General features: G+C 41.7%; 1 protein-coding gene across 1 annotated transcript in view; it reads left to right on the top strand.

The window, feature by feature from the left end:
* Positions 1 to 25,055, top strand: part of MAP4K4 (mitogen-activated protein kinase kinase kinase kinase 4) — a 72,974-nt gene that overhangs the window by 38,467 nt on the left and 9,452 nt on the right. Inside the window, exons 17-24 of the mRNA XM_048495348.1 lie at positions 270 to 278; positions 2,560 to 2,735; positions 4,256 to 4,376; positions 9,896 to 10,013; positions 10,212 to 10,382; positions 11,144 to 11,287; positions 21,905 to 22,039; positions 22,709 to 22,809. Coding sequence (XP_048351305.1) covers positions 270 to 278; positions 2,560 to 2,735; positions 4,256 to 4,376; positions 9,896 to 10,013; positions 10,212 to 10,382; positions 11,144 to 11,287; positions 21,905 to 22,039; positions 22,709 to 22,809 — 975 coding nt within the window. The remainder of the gene's footprint in view (positions 1 to 269; positions 279 to 2,559; positions 2,736 to 4,255; positions 4,377 to 9,895; positions 10,014 to 10,211; positions 10,383 to 11,143; positions 11,288 to 21,904; positions 22,040 to 22,708; positions 22,810 to 25,055) is intronic.

Genomic DNA, 25,055 nt, shown 5'->3' on the forward strand with positions numbered 1-25,055 from the left:
CCTGAGGGAAAATTAAAAAAAAAAAATCTTAGTATGCCAGTTGTCTGTTATACTGCGAAAGTTCCTAATCTGTTCTCTCATTCCTCCACTTCAGTTTTTAAGCAAACTATTACTGTAATTTGTTGTACTGCAGATACATAGTTTAACCGTATTCATTTTTCACTGTATTAATGTTGTGCTTTAACATTTATTCTTTCCTGACCATGATACATTCCATTCTGTTGGACCGGTGTTGAATTGATGGATCTATTCACGTGGATGATCCGCAGGGTGAAGTGGTAAGCAGCCGATCTTGCAATTGACTCTACTTTTTTCATTGTTGCCTTATTTATACTTCTTCACTGTCACACAGAATTATTTATTTCTATCCCACTATCTGTCCCCCCACACCCAGATACTCAAAGCACCTTATGGAGAAATAGGGCAAAATATAAGTTTACTTTAAACAAATAAAGTACAGATCCATTCCAGTCTGTCTTTCGACCTGGCCATTTGATAAAGGCTGTGCTAGTTGCTATCTGTAGACATCTGGACTGGGGCAGGTCTGCACTGCTATTGTTGTTAGCTCTCTCAGCAGCTTTTCGACACAGTCAGCCTCAATTTGTTGACTCACTTTGCTGATATTGAATAATGTCCTTCATTAAATGATGTCCTTCAGTGACTGATCTCCTATTGTCCTTACCTACTGAGCATAGCTCCACCAACATCAAGCTATCGACGTAGTGTAGGATGCCATCTTGCTAAATTAAACTGGAGTTTATGGTTTTAAATTATATGTTTTAAATTTCACATTTGTATTTTACTATTGGGGTAAGCTGCATCGAGCCTGGCCTTGCCAAGAAAATTAAATAATAAAGTAAAATTTAAAAATAAATATGTAGAACAACACCAATGCCTGGAATCACTGAACCACCTCCCTGAGGGTTACAGTGGACTTTGAGCCTCTTGGCTCTGGCCATTCTCTGGCTTAAAAACTTGCAATAAGAAGGCAGACAGAAGCCCTGCCCAAATCTAATGCAACTGGCAGAAATATTTCTCAATTTTTCCTTCCTATCATACCATTTCCATCCATGTAGCATCTGGATTTCTGTGATCCCCAGAGTATATTTTCCAAGATGAATACTTTAGCAGTCACATATTGCAATTAAAGACAAAGAGGGAACAAACCACCCAGAAACGGGTTTGACACTTATTTTGATGTTTATTGGATTAATTGTGTTTTGAATTTTACATGAAAAGACATGTTATAAACCATTTCATAACATTCTCCTCAAAGTAAATGTATATGTAAGTATATTTCTTAGATAACAGCACAAAACTTAAAAACATAAACTTATGATGAACTGGTACAACTTGAAGGCCTGTAGCCTTCACTAAATTATTGGTGATGTCCCTCGGAATTTTTTTTAAAAGCTTAACAAGAAAATCAGTGTTATTTGTAAAGAGATTTGCCAGTCAAATTTATATACAACTCTTTCCTCCAGGTGAGTTTACCGAGATGAAGCTTTAACAGTCACAGTTATAATAGCCAGATTCTCTTTTACTTTTCCACTCGAACTAGTCCTTCGGGCATTTACTGTCAGAGGAATTGTCATTCAGATTGGCATTGCAGGTTCCTTATGATACTTGTAGACTGTTGATTCAAACTACTTTGCAGTCTTCCATCTAATCCTGCTAAAGTATTCTATATCCCCTTACACAAGCTTAGCTGCAGAACTTCTGTCCCTTTCGTAGGCTATCTGTTCTCTTTCTGTACCAATACATATGACTGTCATTCATATGAAATAGTGCTACCTTAAATTGAAATCCTGAGAGTTTTCGTAATATACATTGTTAGTGTGAAAAAGCTTGCCTTGAATTGCATTTTATTCATTCTAATAGGAAAAAAATTCATGGGAGTTTATTTTCTGTGTTCCCCCAGATTTTTCAATGGGAAAATTTTTCTCACACCCTGAATTATTCCAGCTTCTTCCGGGTCCTCTAGACTAAGGGAGATATGCTATAAAAAGTATTCCTAGCCCGAGAAAACTTTTTCCCCTGTTACCTTTTATGGACCCCTCCAGGGTCTTGTTATTGTTGCTGTGACAGTTGTTGCTTTTTTGTCCCAGTACACTCTACAACAACATGCTGAAACATCTTTCTGATGGGGTTGTGGCATCTTTTAATGTGGTGCCGGGCTGAGTCAATTACTCAGAACTCACAACTTGGTCTCTTCTCAGCTGCTGCCACTGGCCTGCTTCTTGCTTTCCTTGGGCCTTTCTTCACCCCAAAGATACAACCACTAAAGTCATCAGCAGGTTCATTTGAGTATATCGGTTGTCCTGCTGCTTTCTCTATAGGCCCACTTGCCACCTTCTCTGTTGGCCTCTTTCTGTTCAGCCAGGGGACATCATGAGTACCAGCACCTCTGCCCATTTAAAAATGAAAACAAAACAGGCACAGGACCTCTAATGCAGATCTTAAAGATTAATCGGGTTCATATGTAAAATTTAAGTGTTCATATGTTTACATATAATGTATGTCATAATTTGTTCATGTTCTCCCCCCCCTCCCCCCCAGGATTTAACTGCTTTGGCAAAGGAATTGCGGGCTGTAGAAGATGTGCGACCTCCCCATAAAGTGACAGATTATTCATCATCGAGTGAAGAATCAGGGACAACAGATGAAGATGATGATGATATAGAGCAAGAAGGAGTTGACGAATCTACTTCTGGACCAGAAGATGCCAGAGCAGTGTTAGTTTTGGGGTTTTTTATGTATTAAGCCTTATCCTGGATGGCACAGCTAGCCTGTGCTTGCCCTGAGGGAGACGGCATCTTCAAACGTAGGTTGTTCCCATTGGTCTCTCAGGGAGGCAGGACTAAGTTTCTGTTTTTTGTCTCCCTGTTGGGCTGTTGCTAGCCAGTTTAGTTTCCTGCCTCGCCTAGGTAGAGAGGACTCTCTTCAACTTCAAGCTAATATTTTTCTTTCACTTTTCTTTCTGCTTTCCCCGCTTTTCAAACTAACTTGCTGTTATACCTATTAAAAATAAAAAGTATCCCGCTCTTATTACTTCATAGACAATTTCTCCCCTGCCATAATATCCCAAACTATCCTCTTCTTCTATGAACTAAGATGTCTGTGGTTTCTAATAGTTGTATAGCTGAATTCTAAGTTACAAGAGTTAGGTTATGTTCTAGCTCTGAAAGTTTTAAACTGGCTAGCAACAGTCCAAAGGGGATAAAAAGCAGAAGCTTAGTCCTGCCTCCCTGAGCAACCAATAGGAATAACCCACGTTTGAAGATTCTCTCCCTTCCTCAGAGCATAAGGAACCTGCAGTAATCCAGGGTCGATCTCAGAAGCTAAGCAGGGTCAGTCCTGGTGCTACAGTTCTTGATGTTTAACAAACTGGAAAGGTTTTAGAGGTGATATGTGATTGGGGCTGTGAAAAGCATCTGAATAAATCTAGTATGTTCAGAAAAGAAATTAAAACAGGACATATTTTAAAAGAATGTCAAGTCAAGGGTTGGATAATTTGGAGTTACATTAAGACAGATTCATTCAGTCTAAAAAGTGCTCATATTCAAAAATCATTAAAAAATATGTTGTTAATCTTTTCCTAAGAAGCTACTAGCCCAGAGTAGCTTTTTGGGGCTGTGAGTGTTTTTGAAATTTTGAGAGGGGGTGGTGAGTACCACCCCAAGATAACTTGGAAGAGGCAAAACCCAAATGGCTGCCTTGGGAAGTAGAGCCAAATTTAACACTTTCCTCCTTATACCTCCTGAGAAGAAGGAAATCCTGAAGGGGGAATGGAACCACACACAGACTAAAGGAAGTGCTTACCAGCTCTCCTCATCTTCCAGTGGAAAGCTCTTTCATTTGAATGAGGGAAGCAAGTAATGAGCCCCGTCTTCTGAAAAGCTTGGTGGGCACTAAGGGAAGTATTAGGGAAATCTGTACTAGCCTGAATGGAAAATAGAACCAGCTCTGTTCTTCATTCTCAAAGCTTCTATGCCTGTTCAACCAGCAGCACTTTTTATTCACCCCTGGTGTTCAGGTAACTGGCTATTTAGCAAACAACTAAAGATTCTTGGTCTTGACTGTTTTGTTTTGCTTTTTTATTGTATGATGGTTTCATCTTTTCTTAAATATGGCATATTTGATTATGATGGGGCTGAAACAAATTTTGTGTTAATATTCTTGTGGACACTAAAAAATCACAGTGGAAACAGAAATGGCAGACAGGTTCATGTTTTTTAAAAATATCTCCAAACAGATCCACGCTAAACCTCAGCAATGGAGAAACGGAATCAGTGAAGACCATGATTGTGCACGATGACGTGGAGAGCGAACCTGCCATGACTCCTTCCAAGGAGGGCACTTTAATCGTTCGGCAGGTAATGAATCTTTGTACAAAACTCACTCCTTCCTGAGCCACTCACTCAATTGTTCATACTCTCTTTCTGCATAAATATCAGGTACAGGAGTTACAGACACCGATGGTCGGTTCTTGTGAATGAGTAGATATTTTGGAGCACATGAAGGAATGAATAGTTTTCACAAATTGTTCTTGCTCCATTTGGGTGTGCTCTCAATAACATACTACAGTGCCGTGGAGAATTTATCTGACTCTAAAATAAGGGTCAGAAGACAAATAGCTACAGCTGCTGCATCAGGCACTTGGAAGAAACCTTGAGATGATTTCTTATATATTGTATTATATTCACTGGAAGTAACAGAGCTAATTGTGGGAGTTTTGAGCCAATGGAAGATAAACCTATCTCATTAAGACCTTACTGTCTTTGTGGATGGAGGTTTCTCACCCAGGCAGTTTAGGAATGTATACCTTCTTAAGTGTTAGTGCTGTCTGGTCACTCAGCCTTTCTGTCTTGAAATATCATGGAAGGAACTAAAAAGGTAATGTTTGCCTTGTCTTAAACTTATTGATTCTCTTTGTGCATAGGGTATGAACTTCACCAGTTAACAGTCTTTAATTTTATAGCTGAACATTACCATCTTAATTGAGCCCCTAGGATTTATCAAGATGCCATGCTTGTTGTTCAAATAGCCAAGTTAAGACATTCACTGAATATTTCAAAGACTTTATCTAATCATGTCTGAAAACGAGAAATATGAACATAAAAGGGAGAAGTCATAGGAAGCTTGCAAGTTGATGCACTAGATTTGGCCAGTGGCAGCTTAGCTGCTTGCATAGAGGAAATCATGCCAGGGAATCCAGTATTGTAAACTGATCTCTAATAATACAGTATGTGGTAGAATTCTCTTCCACCAGTGTGTACTAAGTCAGGCATCAAGGCTCGGATGATTAATGCATTGATTGGAACATTAAAAAGTAGACCAGCTTGTAGGGACATAGACCTTTACGCAACACTTGAGCAAGACAAGCGTGCCTGTTTTTTCTACAGAGTACAGTTGACACAAAGCGTGCCAGCCATCATGAGAGCAATGGCTTTGCCGGTCGCATTCACCTCTTGCCAGATCTCTTACAGCAAAGCCATTCCTCCTCCACTTCCTCTACCTCCTCCTCCCCATCCTCCAGCCAGCCGACACCCACCATGTCCCCACAGACACCCCAGGACAAGCTAACTACTAATGAGGTATGTCTTGCTCCACAGCTGGCTGCTTTCATAGGGTTTGTAGCAGTATTGCCTAATAGCTAGTTTCCAGAGGAGCTTCAGCAAGTGTCCCTTCTGCTCTTCTTCCTGTCACCTACCCCTCACTCCCAAAATAACACATTTCAGCTCTTATGTACCAAACCCCTTAACTCTAGAGCAGTTTTACCCCCTCCCTCCACCCAAGACTTGCCAGTTAATTACTCTTGCTTTTTACAGTGATTCATTAATTGCATGGCTTTTATAAATTTGCTATATCAGTATGTGTTTAAAGCTTTATTTTTGTAGACAGTATATATTATGAAAGGTCATGTTAGGCTTTTTCAAAATCATGATACTTCTCATTTGGCTTTTTCAAAATCATGATACTTCTCATTTAGCATAAAACTGAGTAAGTGGACTGTGACATTTTGGGGAATGGTGTACTATGTTAAATAGATTTTCTGACCTTATAGCAAGAGACTGTTTTCGATATTTCTGGGTGGGTGTAGGGAGTACATCTGTTAAGAGAGCTTTTTTTCTGGATTACTAGGGTGCAGTTTTTGTTAGGAGTAGAGGTTTTTTTTCTCATAACATCTCTACTGTTTTAGAAGCTATTCAGCAGCCTTAACATGCCATGTGATTTTTTGGGGGTAAATTAATCAGTTAATTTCCATTTTGGAACAATTTCCAGTTCTATGAAAGTCTTGCACAGGTTTTCACATTGGCATTATTTCTTCTGCAAAAGATTTTTAAAAAATGCATAATACTTAGAATTAATTATTTCTCTCTGGATCTTTGCCATATTTAGTATAAATATCCACATTGCTGTCTAGAATTAAGTTTTTAAAACATTGTTCCTTCAAGTTCCAAAGAGAAGACAGCTCTGCACAAAGCTTTTTTTTGGTCTGGCACATGGTGTCACTAAAAACCTCACCCTGGAGCAGTTTTGTACCACTTTTTTTAAAAAGGAAGCTTTTACAACAAATGTATGAATAAATGTGTGAATTTTTATGAGATGCTTTAAAAGCAGTTTGAAAAGTGGATTACTCACCTGTGGAGGGAATGGTGCTGACCTTGGTGCTATGCATAGAGTTTCACTTGAAAACCTAGAAGGAAGTCAGACTCTTCCCACAGACCATAATAGCCTGCTTTCCTACTGCATGAGTTTAAACTGCTGTGAGATTGGCTTTCATATTACATCTGTCTTCAAGCTTGAATTCCATTATGAGAAGAAAGAAAATTGTTTTAAAGCATTCCAAGTTGCAGGCTGCAGTTTAAGAGGGTTTTTTTCCTGCAGACCTCTGATTCACCCCTTATGCCATTCCGTGAGTCTCCTGTTCCCCAGCAGAAACACCTCAACGAGATTAGTAGGTTGCAGCATGATGAGAAGAGCCAGGACAGTTTTGTTCCACTGATAGAAGCGTTCTGCATTAGAATGCACAATTATATAGTGCTGTGCGTTTTAGCACAAGACTTAATACATGCGAAGTGGTAGTTTTTTCTTCATTATTGTCTTTGCGATGGTTTGAGTACAGTTACAAAAATAAGTCATGTTTGTGCAGCCAACAATGGATTCCGGTAGGAAAGGGATGTTGAAATTGGTTGCATTTTGATTATTTTTAATGTGGGTCTTAAAAACAATTAGTTATTAATGATCTTACGCCACTTCATGTTTCTGTTTTGTGAGCTGCCTTGAGCAGATTCTCTGAAGAGATGGCGTAGAAATATTCTAAATAAAAAGTTTATAATGTGCATGTCCTAACTGAGTTACACTTTCTGGCCATCCTAACAAATAAGATTAAGATCCCTGGAACTTATTTGAACTGTATATTAAATGTAATGCAATACATAAATAGCAAGCATGTGGCACAGAGTTGTAGCAAAAGAGTGATGAAATGAGAGGCCATAATGATTTTGCTGTAGGTTAATGTGAATTGTTTGAAAATTGCCAGGCCTCCTGGTTGTTGTTTCATTCTGAATATCTTGTGTAGATCCAGCATCCTGTGGCAGCAACAATCAGAAATTGTTCTTTCCCATTTTCCCGCCCTTCAGCAGTCCTTTCCAATCCCAATAAAGTGGGGTCAGAGGGTTCACAAGGACCGATAGGCATGTGAGCTGGAGGGGGCTTTGCACTATGGAGTGGTGAAGAGGGCAAAATTGATCTTCCATCGGTGCAGATCAATGCCTCCTTTCTCAGGGTAGTCCCTCATCCTATGTACTGGGAGTTAGAGAGAACAGGGGGAGAATCTGCATCCATATCTTGCCTCCTTTCTCAGGGTAGTCCCTCATCCTATGTACTGGGAGTTAGAGAGAACAAGGGGAGAATCTGCATCCATAGAACAATAGTATTTGGTGAGAGAGAAACTTTTAAAATGCAAGTTATGTGATTGAAGTCCAACTTTAAGGAATTTTATGATGAAGGTATTTTTTTTCTTTATTTTTGAGAGGATCATAAAAGTTCTTCAGAAGCAACATTTCAGTAGGGATAAAATGGAGGAAGCGTTTAAAATACTTGAAAAATTCCCTGAATAAACTGAACACTCTTAATTTTTTTGTTTGTAGCAACTTCAGTCATCACGCTGAATTTTTAACTTGTGTCATTCTGCTTTAATGTACAGTGTTGTCTCAGTGTTGTGTCTTTGACACATAACTCACTTAGTCCTGCAAGGTTTTTTTTTCTTTTTAATTCATTCCACTTTTAACAATTGTTTTGCTTTTCTTCTTTTGTTCGTATTTTTCATGTTTAGCCTTTTTATTTTAACTACTGGATGCATCAGTGCCTGAATATCACTTCATGTCACTATTTACATCTGTTTCCCCCAATGGTCCCCCCTGTTTGATACAGGTTGGATATGTTGCTATGACAGATGATGGTGGAAGATCCCTGCTGCAGCTTTCTGGCAAGAGTCTCAGTTGTTTATTTTTTTAAGTACAGGATTCACAGTTGTTCTAACCATAGCTTGGATAACTCGTGCCTGATCCCTAATTACTCAAATTAGGCTGGATATGAAGATCCTGTCCCCCTGTCGGTCTTTCTGGCTCAGTTTAAAAGATGCTTAACACACAACAAACACACACAAAGTACAAAGTCTACAGTTCAGCCCCAAAAAGATTTACAGGTTTCTGATCCCATTGAATTAAGTACCTAAAAGGTCAAGAAATAGTTAAAGGGGCCACTAAATACAAAGCTGCGAAGTATCAAAAACACACGGGTATTTGTTACAAATTAAAATCATATACATTTATAAAAGGCCCATAATAGCCTACTTTATGAAGGTAATATCACAGTTACAATACACAGAAGGGTCCTGTGGGACACTTTTTTGACCCTTAAAAATAGATGTGTTTTGGCCAGCTGGCCTTCCTCAGTGGTCCAAAGTAACAGTGTTTAGCTACCAGTCTACAAATTACAATTATAACATTTTTTGACTGAGATCAGTTGTTAGACAGTTGTTTAACATAAGCACCTGGGTCTTCCACACAAAATCATGTGTCCTGTTTAAAAGTGTAATGCGATTTGACAATTATTCCCAATTCTGCTATGGCAGAATCCAACAATGCCTCAGTCATGGGAAATTCTTTTAGTCTGGAGCAAATGAATTAGGTCATATGGGCCTTTTATAAATGTGGATGATTTTAATTTGTAATAAATACATATGTGTTTTTGATACTTAGCAGCTTTATATTTAGTGGTCCCTTAAGTTATTTCTTGACTTTTTAGGTACTTAATTCTAGTTTTGTAGGTTTAAGGGTTTCCCCCCCTTATTTGTTTGTGTGCTAAGTCTATTGAAGCAGTAGGCTTAGAAGGGTATAACATTGATTGTGCTGTAATTGTGGGAAAGAAAGAAAGAAAGAAAGAAAGAAAGAAAGAAAGAAAGAAAGTTAGTTAGTTAGTTAGTTAGTTAGTTAGTTAGTTAGTTAGTTAGTTAGTTAGTTAGTTAGTTAGTTAGTTAGTTAGTTAGTTAGTTAGTTAGCCAGAAGTAGCAGGAAGAATTCATTTACCAAAATAGAATAACTGCATCTTTGCTTTATGCCTACTTTAACAAACATTCATGGAAAATTACTGTAAAACACTAAATCAAAGGAGTAGATGCTGAACTCAGTATTCACAGCAGTTTGTTGAAACTGCTTCTTTTGAGATGATGTGCATGCTACTTTTGTGAAAGTTGCATTTGACAAAAAGGAATGAGAAGGATTCTAAAAATGGTGTTGTCAAGTACAACTTGAATTATTCTTGTTGGCTTTTTAATCTCAGTTGCCATATATGATGATTATTAATTAATCTGAAATTTACATTGCAGACTCAGTCCGCTAGTAACACACTGCAGAAACACAAATCTTCCTCCTCCTTTACACCTTTTATAGACCCCAGATTACTACAGATTTCTCCATCTAGTGGAACAACTGTGACTTCTGTTGGTAAGTATCATGACCGTGTGTTAGCTGAATAAGAGAAATAGTAATTGAAGTCATCTACTAAAAGTATCTAGAAAAATGTATGGTGTTTATTTAGTCTTTCCTTTTGTTTCTTATGAAAATGAAGATGAAAGTTCTGCAAGCTATTCTATATTCCTCAGTACTGTAGATTACCATGAGTTTCTCTGCCTTCCTCTACAGTAGGATTCTCTAGTGAAGCAATGAGATCAGAGGCAATAAGGCAAGATCCAACCAGGAAAGGATCTGTTGTTAATGTGAACCCTACCAATACACGACCACAGAGTGACACCCCAGAGATTCGTAAATATAAAAAGAGATTCAATTCCGAGATCTTGTGTGCTGCCTTATGGGGTATGGAATTCTATGTTGTTGTTGTTTTACTTCATTGTCATATTTGTGTTAAAGCTGAAGATTATGCTCAAATTTGTGAAAAATATGGATATCAGAAGTTGTTGTATAAAGTATGATCAGAAAGTGTACTGACAGCAAGTCTCTATAATCCCTTCCCTTGACACATGTGTCCTTTTAGAGATAATTTTGATGAATATTCTTGGAACAAGATTTCAGTGAGAATGGTGCAGGCAAAGAAACAGTATACTGCCAACACAGCATCTTCGAGGGGGGATTTGGGGCTTGTTATTTTATCTTTGATTTTAGCTGGAGATGTTTTGACTATTATTTAACCAAGAGAAAAGGTGGGATATAAATGTTTTAATAAGTTAATAAACACAAAGAAGTGATCTCTATTTTTAAGACCATTACTGTGGAATGTTAGTGAACAGTTCTTAGAAGTGGGGACTCACAAAACTGATTGGGGGATTCCCATCCTTTTATCTTGCTTGGGAATTTTTTTGCAACCCTGATGCCTCCCCCAGGTTTGCCTATATCTGGCCCCATCCTCTAGGTTTTTCAATCCACCCTGGGCCAGGTTCGGAATGTTCGGACTATGATGTTCCTAATAATACATTTACATAATATATTTGCATAATACATTTCACATGAATAGTTTCATTTGGATCTTTGCCAGATAACTGGAGCTATCTCCAGAACTGGCAAGTCAAGAATGCCTAATCAAATAAGCTTATGTACTGGTTTGATTTTATTTATTGTAGGGGTGAATTTGTTAGTCGGAACAGAGAGTGGTCTAATGCTGCTGGACAGAAGTGGCCAAGGGAAGGTTTATCCATTAATAAATCGAAGGCGGTTCCAGCAAATGGATGTACTTGAAGGTCTGAATGTCTTGGTGACAATATCGGGTAAATATAATCTATTTTAAGAATAAAAAGTATGTTCCTGTCTTTGAGTAGCAAAGCGTTTGACATGCTTTTTTGTCTGCTGTGCATTCCTTCCCCTTTCCCAGTTCTTGTCTGTGTCACTAGTATAGTGTATGAACTTAACATCTTTATAATCAGAAGTCCATTTGACAGCTACTCAGGCAGGCACAGTTACACTTTTTCTTGTGGGATAAACTGGAAGCAACACAGTGCAGCTGCTGACTAGATTTTACGAGCTTGGAAGTGCATTGTGGCTTCCACCTGAAGTTCTTTTTCATGGACAATGTCTTTCACCTTCTTTACTTCTGCTGTTGCTAAAGGGGAATGGTTTTGCCTGAAAGAGTCACTGCCTGGTGGAAAAGAATCCGACCTATTCTTGCGGTGTCATGGGAGAGATTTTTTAAATTGTTCTGCTGTTTATTTATTTGATTTATTTTTATATTTATACCCTGTCCTACCCCCTAAGGCAGGGGTAGGGAACCTGCGGTTCTCCAGATGTTCAGGAACTACAATTCCCATCAGCCCCTACCAGCATGGCCAATTGGCCATGCTGACAGAGGCTGATGGGAATTGTAGTTCCTGAACATCTGGAGAGCCGCAGGTTCCCTACCCCTGCCCTAAGGGCTCAGGGCGGCTTACAATGGCCACATCCACACCTGCCCCAAAGATCAAATCCAGAGTGTGGCTTCCTTGATGAGCAGGGCCCTTGATGTTCATAAGGGAGAGACCTAGCATTGCCATGAATGACCATGGCCACTGAAGATGAGGTCGGGTCAACATGGACATTGAAGTCCCCCAACACAATAAGTTTGGGACACCTCAGTGCTCACTCCGACACAACCTCCAGGAGCTGCGGCAGGCTGTCAGTCGGTGTGTTTAAGATCAGTGCAGTTTACTGCAGTGTGCTTTACATGGGACTGCCCTTGAACAGTGTTCAGACACTTCGATTGGAGCAGAATGTGACTGGCTTAGGTTGTAGGGGCCATATCATTCCAGGTTGTAGGGGCCATATCATTCCAGGTCGTAGGAGCCGTATCATTCCAGGTTGTAGGAGCCATATCATTCCAGTCTTGGCCCAGCGACAGTGGTTCCCAATTTGTAGGCAAAGTTCAAGTTGCTGTGGTAGACTGTTGTATTTCCCCAGTATACACACACATACTCGTAGAGTCCAGTTTCAGTCGTCAAAGTTCAGTTGCAAGGGTCAGGTACCAAAAGTTTCCAAATTCACATTGGTAAGTCCCAGAGCAGTTTGAAAGCACAGGTCCAGAATGGTCCAAGGTCAAGGTGGAACAGTCAATTCAGAGCAGGAGCCACAACATCAGTGGCAATTAGAGGCGTCGCTTCCACAGAGCTATGCTCTTTCCAGCTGCTTGTAAACACCACACTACTCAGGTGGCCTGTAACACCATTCACCTTCCGGCTGCCTCATACCTGCTCCTTCAAACACATCATCATTGTTCATGCTGGGCTTGTGCTAGGCTTCCAGACACACACTTCGCCTCCTATCCTGTAGAACCCTGCGTGTTCCCCTACTACACTATTCCTGAGGCTCTGGTGGCAAGGAAGTATGTATACTGTCTCACAGTGGCTTTTTGGCTTTTTCCATTCAATAAATAAATAGATTTTTAAAGCATAGTTAATAATATTCAATTTGTATCCCACATTTTATGTCTCGACTAACATAATCTCTGTGTTGTATGTTATGTCTCATTGCAAAGTTGTGTACAGCATAATTGCGTACAGTTGTGTACATCATAATAAATTCATTCTGATTATGGTGTAACACAGTTCACAATACCATTAAGACTAGGGCAGCTTGATTTCCATGGTCTTCCTTTTAACTTGTAGTTAGAGGTCCTGCTGCATATTAAATACTGTCTTGTAATATTCAGCCAACTTCTAACGGTAGTATATACACACACTGTCTAATTTGTCCTTGTATATATGGAGTGCAATTGGCTTTAATTAAGAGTTGTTCAGACTGGCTGCACTTTTGTGAAAATAAACCTGACATGAGGGAATATTGAATATGATTCCCTCTGCCCCCATTCTGTTTGCATACTTATATATTTTTCTAGTCCATCTGATTTTTAGGATACGTTTTTAACACAATATTGAAGTACAAAGTGGTACCATTTAAACAGTGCTTTAAAAATCCTGAAATAAGGTGATGAGAAACAGATGTTGTGTTTGATTCTAAAATGTTGGAATTAATAGCTTGGGGAACATGATTCAATCCATCCCTTGCATGTGAAGATGGTGAGGACAAGATGAGGAACATTGTGTGTGTGTGTGTGTGTGTGTGTGTGTGTGTGTGTGAGAGAGAGAGAGAGAGAGAGAGAGAGAGGGAGGGAGGGAGAGAGAGAGAGAGAGGCAGAGAGACAGAGAATAAATGAATAAATATAGCTCATGTTGTGACACTATTGTTGTAACAAAAGATCTATATATTAAAAATGTTATGAAGGTCATGCAGTTTGTTTTTTTAAAAAGTAGCATGTCACATGGTGAAAGTCTGTGGTTAAAACTAACTTCTTGTTTGTTTATGTAGCCAGTAGCTGTCCAGGACTCCTTAAGCTTTGTTTCCTCTGTTCATGCTATTTCCTCTTTTGAAGCATGTTAATTTAACCCCTTTAGTCAGATAATCTGTTGTAAGGGTTACTTTAAATAGTTGATTGTGCAAGGTTGACAAAGGAGCTCTCTTATCCAAAGATACAATAATTTTGAAAAAGTGCTTTTCCTTTTAAAGACTGTTTATGTTGTTCTATTTTCTTAGTATTCCTTTGGAAGCTAACCTCTGCACACTAAAAGCAATGTCTTATTTGGTGGATGTACACCTTTACTGTTTATATATGATAAACAGCTGATTTTCAGAATATACATAATGTATGGTGTTATTTAGAAGAATGTTGGAGGTAACGGTAGTGAAGTAATGAGTGGGGAAGTTGGTAACAGTATGTACAACATATACAAATTTATATTCCAGTCACTTCAAAAGGCAGAATTTAAGCACATGCTTAACAGCTCAATTAGAGCTGTTGGACAGGCTGGGGTGTAGCAAACCTAAGACCTGTAGCAGTGCGGAGGGTGAGAGAATGGTTTTTCTCCTGGAATGCTGTTCTGGCAGACCTGGCAAGACAGTGCGCTAAAGGAGTCTGTTTTCAAAAACTCCATCTTGGGACTGTCTGAACTTGTGGGCAAGAATGCCTCAAGGTGTAAAGATCTCAGTGGTGCTGATTCTCTTCACAGCCGTTTGGCCTTGACTGAATTCCTTGGCACGGGCGACGGGCCAGAATCCGCAGCAACCACACTGTTAGGGGGCTTATCTCATAGAGCAAGATGAGAATTCCGTTCCCATGAGAATGGGACTGGAGACACCGGGAGGGGGATGGGACAGGGGATGTTATAACCTGTAGTTTAAGCGGGAGTTCCCATTCCTGTCATGTCGTGTGTGTGAGCTTTCTAAGATGTCTGAATAAACGGTCTTTCAACCAAAAGCCTTTTATTTCTGCTTCGTTGGAATTCCTTACATTATGACAGGAATCACTCTTTATTACTCTTGGTAAAACCAGTGAATCTCTGGTGGTTTAACATGCAGAGATTGAAAATTCCTGAAACTGTGGAAGGCACGGTAGCCCCCATAGAGGGTTCCGAGCCTTCCCTTCCAGAATCTGAGGAACCAGTGGGAGAACGGATCTCGCTGGTAACTCTCTCCCGTCCTCGTCCCAGCACGAGTCTTCCCCTACTTCGTTGGGATGAGGGATGCGGTTGCGATCATGTGGAGTTGCATGAGTCGTTTGGGGCGCTGTCTATGGATCGAGCGCCTGGTGATCGGATCTCTACCCGTTTCCGAGTGGATTACAAACCCCAAATGCAACCAGTCTCTGAGGAAATGGGCCTGACTACGCTTCATGCTGATACCCGGGAGTCACTGGAACGATTCCTTGACTCGTACTTCGATGATGCTCCCAAGGACCGGCAGTGGCATAGCACCGGGGCCCGTCCCAAATCTACAACTGAAACCGGGACTATGACGAGATTGGGATCGGTGATTGGGAGAGGTTTCCGTGCCAGTTCTCAATCTGGACCCCCAGTCCCGGGACCGGGAGCAGATGACAGGCAGGAGACGCTCCGTGGAGCCGTTGGAGGACGGGAGGAGTTACCATCCGGAGAGGAGGAATCCGAGGAAGATCTGACTCCCCATCCAGATTCATTCCCCCTCCCGTCCAAAGAAAGTTGGGACGATGAAGTGGCCAGGCTGCGCGATGCCAAAGAAGCATGGGACCGTGAGCGCAGACTCTGGGAGGAGGAGCGTGAAGGTCTGCAAAGGGACTGTGAACGACACCGCAAAGATGTCCAACTCGAGTTAAACCGGGCCAAAGAGGCGCTGCAACGGCAGTATCAGCAGAATTTATCGATCCATGACAAAGTCCTGGATCACTCCAAGATGGATCTGGAACGCCAGCGCGAAAGCATCAGGGCCATCCAAACGCAGAGTGAGCTGACTGCGGCCATACAACGGGATGAACAAGCCAAACTGGATCGTGAAAGAACGGCCTTACATGCACATCAAGATGCTTTAACACGCAAAGAGAGGGAATTGGCTGCCTTGGAGCAGGAGCTGAAGAGGCAGCGGGATACGATGGCACGAACCCAGGTCGGTGCCCACACCTTTACCCGCGCACCTACCACCGCAACCCCTGCCGTGGGGTCGGTTCTGCAAGGATCTACGTCAATCCCTCCTCGCGCACCTGCTGCTACCTCCTTTCTCGCAGGAGGGACGACGGTGCAAGGCCCCGCTCCGCTTCCTCAACCGGCGGTACCTCAACCGGTCCCTGCTCTCCCAGCCCCGCCGCAACCTCAACCTCAACGGGTTCCAAGAGCGATTGGGAGAGGATATTACAGACCCCCCATCCCGGCTCGATTTGACGGGACCGCCTCTAAACTCCCCTACTTCATCCTGCAACTTGATGCGCATATGCAGGAGTTTGATGATTTATATCGTTCTGAACGTGAAAAAATACGGGACATAGGGTCAGTCTTGGATGGGGTGGCTGCTGAATGGTTTGTGACTCTCTACGAATTGCAAGCTGATGATACTCGCACAGTAGCCGGATTTCTCGAAGCCTTACATGTGGGCTTCCAAGATCCAGATGCTGAAAACGAGGCCATTCGTACCGTAAAAACCATTCAGCAGGGCAACCGTTCTTTTGCCGAATTTGCCCGTGAATTTCATGCGGCGGCTACTAAACTTCCTCCTGACTGGCCTGAACGCATGAAATGTGAATACTTCTTCGAGGCTATGGATATCAAACTTCGGGAGACAGTGCTCCTCATCCGCATCCCGCGCACTGTCGCTGAGTGGATCGACCTGGGATCGCAAGTAGCGGCCCGTCTAGATGCAGCTCGTGCCGGGGGACGCCCACGTCGAAACCATACCACGACTACCCCAGCTACTTTCGCCAAGTCAAGCCCGGCCGTCTCCACGAAACCACATCTGAGCGCCGCCGCCGTTTGGGATTATGCCTCTATTGTGGTGGTCCTGGCCATCTGGCTGCCAACTGCCCGAAAAAACAGAAACCCACCATTCCGGCCTCGCGCACCCCCTCTGCCAAGCCTCCACGGAAGTCTGGTCCTCCGCCAACAGGTTAGGTCCAGCAGCTATCGAAGGGGACTCGAGGAGGGGGAAGTGGCGGTCTGTCTCTCTTCGGCGCCCATGGACATGGGTCCTACTCCAGATTCGGTGAGTGAAGGCAGCGCCCCATTACTATTCAAGCCTCTTTAGCCAACCCTGCTAAGCATACGCGTATCCTAGCCTCCGCCCTCGCGTGGAAGCTCGGCTGCTCCCACTGTTTAAATGCAGCCGCAGGTGGCTGAGGAGCTTGGCTTAGACCGAATTCCCCTAGTGAAGCCCATTCCGTTTACTCAAATGGATGGCAGCCCACTCGGAGCTGAAGGCCCGGCCCGATTCAAAACACAACCCGTGCTTCTCCGTTAAAGCTGACCATTGGGAGAAGATTAGTTTCGTTCTTGCTCCAGTGGCCAAACCTCCATTGTCTTGGGCATGCCATGGTTGTTATTACATGAGCCAAATATTATTTGGAAAGAGCGAATTCTAGAATTCACTGATCCCCTCGCGGGGAGCACATGAAGTGGGGGAAAACCCACCTCCAAATGACATTGAACAGCTGGTTGCCACCGCTTTGCACACATCAGTGACTTCTAATCCTACCGATATCCCACAAGCTTATCAAGATTTGGCCAGGGTGTTTCAGGAACAGGAATGCGATCAGTTGCCCCCCCATAGGGATACCGATTGCAAAAACATACTACAGCCCGGAGCTCAGCTACCCAAGGGTAGAATCTATCGCATGAGCCCCACCGAAGAGAAGGAGCTCCGCGCTTTCTTAGATAAGAATCTAGCTCGCGGATTCATACGACGAGCCACCAAACACACCCATGCCGCCCCGGTTCTGTTTGTAAAGAAAAAAGACGGCTCCTTGAGACTTTGTACTGATTACCGTGGATTAAATGCTGTTTCCATGTCCAATAAATACCCTTTGCCCTTAATCAAAGATCTCTTAGATGCGCTGGGCAAGGGCCGGATTTTTACTAAGTTGGATTTAAGAGAGGCTTATTACAGGGTCAGGATTGCAGAGGGCTACGAACATTTAACAGCGTTTAATACGAAATTTGGACAATATGAATACTTAATAATGCCATTCGGTTTGGCTGGAGCACCCGGAGCTTTTATGGCCCTTATCAACGAGGTCTTGCAAGATTTATTGTATAAAGGGGTGGTCGTGTACTTAGATGATGTCTTGATTTATTCACAAACTATGGAAGAGCATGAAACACTGGTTCGGGAGGTATTACAACGCTTGCTTGACAACTCCCTCTTCACGAAATTGTCAAAATGCTGTTTTCATCAGTCCTCCATAGACTATTTGGGCTATCGGATTTCACCCGATGGCTTAAAAATGGATCCTGCAAAAATAGACGCAGTACTTCAATGGCCAAGAATTCCCCATAGCAGGGAATAGAGATACACCATGAAAATCGCAGCATATCCCCGTTGGAAGCTCTGCCAACATAGGGGACCAAGCAGCCTCTGGAGGCTGACTAGATTTGGTCTTCCCTCCTGGAATGCCCCTGAAACACCAGCATTGCTTGGGACAGTGTGGGAGTGCCAGCATGAGGCCAGATATTGCGGCTGGGCATTGCAGGGCACCACAGTGGTTGGGTGCTGGCAGATTTACCCCTCCACCGGCATAAGTGCTCTAGGGATGCCAAATCCGCCTGCATAAGCCCACTCCGCCTCCTGAAGGTAATTTTCCTCCCCCTCTAAGTTGGGCTGCCCCTCTTCCATAGAACTCAGTTGGACATAAAAGTATTTAACTTTATTTGGAACTTGCCTAGTATTTTTTTGATAGGCAACATTTAATAATATTCAAGATGGTGGTACTTTATAGCTGAATAAGAATTTGAATTGTTTCTTTCCTGTGTTTTCTCTCCTTTCTTTAAAAAAAAAGGTTCAGCTTCTAATTTTTAAAAAAGCCCTAAGCTGGATGACCTTGAGCCAGACATGTTCTCAACCTGGCCCTGGCTAGTATTTGGATGGGAGACTTCCAAGGAATACTAGTGTGTCCTAGAGGCAGGCAATGGCAAAACACCTCCAAAGTATCTTGCTTTGAAAACCCTACACAATAGCCATAAGTCAGTTGTGACTTGATGGCAAAACTCCCCAACCATTACATATTGGTTGAATGTATTTATATAAATGTTGTGTACTAATGAACACTCTTCCATGTTAGTGCAGGCAAAAGCATGTGATTTCTTTTTCCACATAAAGGTCACAGGATATAATTAGTGCCCTTCATGGGAAAGAAACATTGCCCTCAGAAAAATCCCACTGATAGGGAGATTCCCTTGATATATCATGTGTTTGGAAAGGTGAATCACATGGGAAACTATCACTAGTTGGTAAAGACGTTTTCTTTTGAGTTATGCTGAGTCTGTGTTTCTGTGACTAAAGAGCTTTGAGTCATGCAATTAAAGTTGTCGTGTGTTCATCTGTGGGAGTGACGGAGCTGCTGGTAGAAATTCTGGCCAAGCTGCCGGTAGGTAGTCTTGGCCAGAATTTCATAGAGCGTCCTGTTCCATAAACTGGTGCTACTAGTGGGGGTGGTCGCTGCCATGTTTACGGCTTTGACTGATTTAAAAAGGGCACTTGCAGACACTGAAGTGGGGCCAATTGTACAGCCATGAAATGAAAATGCAAGTTCATGTGATATTCTGTAAACTGTGGGTACACTTCTGGCCCCATGCAATCCTGTAGGTAAATCTTGACAAAGGCTTAAATTTTTAGATCACAATTATGTTTAGAAAAGTTACGGTTCTTCCTGGGGTTTTAAAGAAAAGCCCAGTCCAATAGATTGTTTCCTCAACCACAGTTGAAGAAACAAACAGCCACCCACACGAATTGGTCCCAAAATAGCATTCCACTGCTGACATCTTTTTTGTCTCTGCAATGAGTGTGAAGATAACATTATCAGAGGAATGGCCAGTGAGCACATAAATAATCTTGGACTTCTGTAAATAATCAATGGACTTCTGCTAAGAGTTCAAACATGTTTATTTTTAATAGCTTGTTCTTTTATTATTATTATTATTTACATCCCATCGTGTTTCCGTGGTGGAACTCATGGTTCTTAGGAGTTTTGCCATGTACATTCTGCCCAAACCCAGAGCGACTGTTTCAGTAATGTAGTTAGATTGTGTATTTTACAACTGTGTCCTGGTGTCATTTTCAACTTCATGGTAATTTCATAATGGCACTGTGGTTGTAAAAGATGGAACCATTACTATTCTTTAGATAATTTTTAAGTTGTAGTCACCCTGACATTTTCATTCTTTCTATACCCTTTTGCACCAAAAGATCGAAGAAGAATGGTAAATTCATCCACTACTTCTACCCAGACCTGATTAGTAGTAGAATGTTCTGTGGGGGTCCTAGAGCCTGCCTTGTTCTGTTCTAGTGCCCACCATTTTGTTTCAGTTTCAGGAGCTTCCATGCAGCCGTTGCCATTTGCAGAATGTTCCCAGGAGTTTCATCTGTATGCAACTCATCCAAAGGCCAGTTCACTGTAAAAAGTTGGTGAATAAAATTTGTTTTTTCCTGGTGATCCCACACATATGTTGTTTTTTCCTCTCTCTCTCTTTTTGATATTAAATGAGAAATCTTCATGGCTACAAAGACACCTTCAAAAAATTGCAGTCACCCAGAGGGCTCGCCTACCCATTACTTTCAATTGTGGGTAGACCAGCCCTCTGCAAAGGACAGGTCTACCTGCTGTTGAAAGTTGTTGTTGTTGTTATTTATTTATTTATTTATTTATTTTACTTTTATACCACCCACCCTCGGAGGCGAGGTCCACCCATTGTTTCTTAATGAAGAGTTTGGAATAAGAGTTTGGATTTATATCCCCCCTTTTTCTCCTGCAGGAGACTCAAAGGGGCTTACAATCTCCTTGCCCTTCCCCCCTCACAACAAACACCCTGTGAGGTGGGTGGGGCTGAGATAGCTCCGAAAAGCTGTGACTAGCCCAAGGTCACCCAGCTGGCGTGTGTTGGAGTGCACAGGCTAATCTGAATTCCCCAGATAAGCTTCCACAGCTCAAGCAGCAGAGCAGGAAATCAGACCCGGTTCCTCTAGATTAGAATGTACCTGCTCTTAACCACTACGCTGCTGCTGCTCCTGGGAGGTAGACTAGCCCTCCAAGTGGCTGCAATTCTTAGATGGGAAAAAATGACATGTGTGCAGGATTACCAGGAAAAACAAACTTAATTTATCAACTTTTAACAATGAAATGGCTTTTGGATGAGTAGAGGAAACTCCTAGGAACAGTCTGTAAATGGTGGCAGCTGCATGGAGACTCCCAAAGCTGACACACAAATGCCAGCTGCTAGAAAAATGAATGTAAGAGTTAAGGGGCCGGGCCGACGTGAGGCGAAGAAAAGTAAGGTGGTGGTGAAGGAAAGTTTCACCAGTAGTCATTTGATGCACTTATACTGCAGTTCTGGTAAACTTACTGAAGACTGATCTGTATGTATGGAAGTGATGCGAAAGAGTCTTATGTGGCTGGATTATAAAGGCAGTTTTCATAAGGGTTCTCTTTTGCCAGTAGCTTTCTATGTCTCTGAAATGTCACTTCGGGAATTTAGAGACCTTTCCGAACCAGATGCCTTGTGGCAGAGGGACACTATAACAAGGAGGGCAAGAATTGCCTCTCCTTGCACAAACACTATAAGTGCTCAGCCATGAAAAAAGGAAAGAAGATTGTTCCTACCAAGTCCTCCTCCTTAACTCCAGTCCCTCATTTCCTCCTTTTCTGGAGTTCAGTCCATCATCTCCAGTGGTGTTTCAGAGGCATAGGAAAGCTGTTGAGGACAGGGAAGGCTGACAAAAACTTAATGGAAGTATAAAATCCATTCCAGTATTTAGCTTAGCATGATCTACCATCACTAATATGTAGAAGAAAAAAATTGTCTCAATTCTTCTTCTTCTTCTTCTTTGTGGTAATTTGCCAACTTTGTTTCTAGGCAAGAAAAACAAATTGAGAGTTTATTACTTGTCCTGGTTGAGAAACAAAATCCTTCACAATGACCCTGAAGTAGAAAAGAAACAAGGTTGGACAACTGTGGGTGATTTGGAAGGCTGTGTGCACTATAAAGTTGGTAAGTAAATTGTCATGCTAACTGTGAAATCACTCGGAAAGACACTATGTAATGGAAAGGTACAGTGGTCTGAGCATACTCTTAGATCTAGTTCTAGTTCCAAGTGCAGAGTTACATGAACAAAGTATGTTACTGTTATGTAGACTGTTTTTCAGCAGTTCAGTACACAGCAGAGATTAATTGGATCATAGAATCATAGAGTTGGAAAAAACCAAACAGACTATGTAGTTTATTTCATTTTATAGTTTCCTTAAGGTTAATAAGACAAATTCCAACAATCTAGTAACAATTTTTTGGGTAGCCATTGCTGGTTTAAGAACTGATAGAAATGTGGAAAATATCTGCCTCAGTGAATTAAAACTTGATTAAATAAAATGCGGGCTTTTCAAGTTAAATAAATGAAATCTCTTATTGAAACAAAATAAAAGATGGAGTTATCTTTAAAATCAATTTTTCTGAGAACACTGCTTCATAATCTGTTAGAATACATGCCTTTTAAATTGTTGTTGAATCTTGTCTGGTTTTTTAAAAATATATATTTACGTAAGGATTATTTTTTCTGTTTTTGTAGTTTCAGAGCAGATTCAATAAAGGTCTACTTTTTCCCATTGTAATTTGTTCTGCATCTCACATAATAAAATTCATACATACTATCTTCTTTCATTTCAGTAAAATATGAAAGAATCAAATTCTTGGTGATTGCTTTGAAGTGTTCTGTGGAAGTCTATGCCTGGGCACCAAAGCCATACCACAAATTCATGGCATTTAAGGTAAGGATATCTGTAAGAGAAGGCTTTTCAAAAGCAGTATGTGGCCACAAAGATATTTAGGGGTCAAAATGGAAGCGACAATACAAGATTCTTAAATAGATTTCCTATCGTCTTTTAAAGGAGTCTTGATTCAGAGAAAGCACTTTTTTTTGCTACCTGCATCCTTTCCTTGCCAAGGCTGCTATTTGCCCTACTCGAGAGAACACTGAAGTGGCAATATATTACCTGTGTAGGCAAATAGCAGCTGTGGCCATCAGAAGGAAGGCAGATTGTGAAAATATTATAGAGTTAGTATACTTGCCCATATGCTGCTGTCCTGCTCTTTTCCTGCTTCCAATCTCCCATTGTCCTATAAAGCTACACCCTCTATTTTGTCTTTTCCAGGCATTAGTTTCCATGTTAAAATTTTAGCATAGAGTAGATTTAAATATAAGATGCCAACATTCTAGATCAGTGGTTTCTAATCTTGTTTGACTTGCGTACCCCTTGGCAACCCATTTCCCTAAAACGACCCTCATATTAGCAAACCCATTATGTAATTTTTTTAACTTGCCCCCTCTGGTTCATTTTTTAAAAACTGAGGAAGAGGAAAACACCAGTCAGCTGTTCCCACACTCTATGTCTGTGACATTGCAGCACAGTGACCATTCCAAACATCAGTCAGCAATGGCACAACTTTCCTAGACTGTTAAGTGAGTTAAATGAATTAATGAATGTATTGGTATGTAGCCATAGGCCATTACAAACTGTTATATCAAAACATAAGTGTGCATAATAAATCAAGATATACAACACTGGCAAGAATATTCAGCAATATTAGGTAAAATATACAACAATATACCAATAAAACATAGCCAATAGAACCAATTCTAAAAACTTGCCTGTTAGCAAACACATTGGACCTAATTTCCTTTGCTGCCAGGGTATGTAGAGACATCCCGTGAGAATTGTACTCATCACACTCTGATTTAAAAAATAGTTGTTTCTCAGCATTAGAGTGGATATTTAAACTAGAAACCACCCTGGCAAGAAATTTAGCTCTGGGTTCCACTTATAACAGATAAAGCTGGGTGTTATCAGCATCTTGACGATAGCCCGGCCCAAAGCTCCAGACCAGCTGAGCCTGGGGGCGCATGACAATGTTAAATAACATTGATAAGAGGATTGCCCCCTGCAAAGCAAGAATTGCCTCTGGGACATATTTCCATCAAGTGCCATCTGCTGTCCCTATCCTTGGAGAAATTAGGCCAGTCATTGTAAAGCTGTGCCCCAAATTCCAGTGATGGCCAGAGATAATAATTGACTGTATCAAATGCTGCTGTTAGATTTAACAATAGCAGCGCAGATGTACCTTGATCAAGCTGGAGCCAGAGCTCATTTGTGAGAGCAATCCAGCAGGGTCTCCGTCCCATGGCCAGGTCAGAAGCCAGTCTGGAATGGGTCCAAACCCAAGGTATCATCCAAAAACACCTGGAGCTGCTCAGCTACCACTATCTCTACTACCTTGCCCAGGAACAGCGAATTTGAAACGAAGTGGTAGTTGGCTGGATCCGATCCAAAAATGATATCAGGTTCACATTCACCCCCATGTCAAAGATCTGATCCAGCATGTAGCCTGCTTGATGTACTAACCAAGGAGCATCCTAGAGCTGCCATGGAAGTCACAAGGTCCATTTCACGAGATGATGAGGTTGAATCCACATGAATGTTGAAGTTCCTAATCAAGCAGTCCTAGTGCTGCTACGGAAGACATGAGATCCACATTAACTTTGAAGTTCCCCAAGACAATCAGCCTGGGGTTCCACAAGGCCCAGTTTGACACAACCTCTTAACAGTTTTCAACAGGATACCTGCTGGTGCACTAGGTGGCTGGTACACCAGCAAGATAGCCAAACTTTCCATGGCATCCCACATCAGACCTACACAATCAGGGCTGGAGATCTTTAGGTCAGGGATTGTCCTGAAGGAGAAACTTTCCCAAATGAGCATTGCTACTCCCCCCTCCCCCTTGGACCAAGAAACCTGAAGGGGCCAGTTCTTTTAAGGTAGCTGTTTCACCCACCCACACCCAGGTCTCACTCACAAATTCCAGGTCCACCTTATGTGCTGCAAAATAATTTTGCAATGTCATGGTCTTATTATTGATGGACCTGGTGTTGCCCAGCATCAGTGACAGAGAAGGGTACATATTCCTAGCCCTGCCATAGATGTTTCTTGGGATAGGATGAAGCCCAGAAGGAGGCCGA

This window comes from Sphaerodactylus townsendi, linkage group LG04 (assembly GCF_021028975.2).
Source record: "Sphaerodactylus townsendi isolate TG3544 linkage group LG04, MPM_Stown_v2.3, whole genome shotgun sequence".
In the NCBI taxonomy this organism is placed as follows: Eukaryota; Metazoa; Chordata; class Lepidosauria; order Squamata; family Sphaerodactylidae; genus Sphaerodactylus; species Sphaerodactylus townsendi.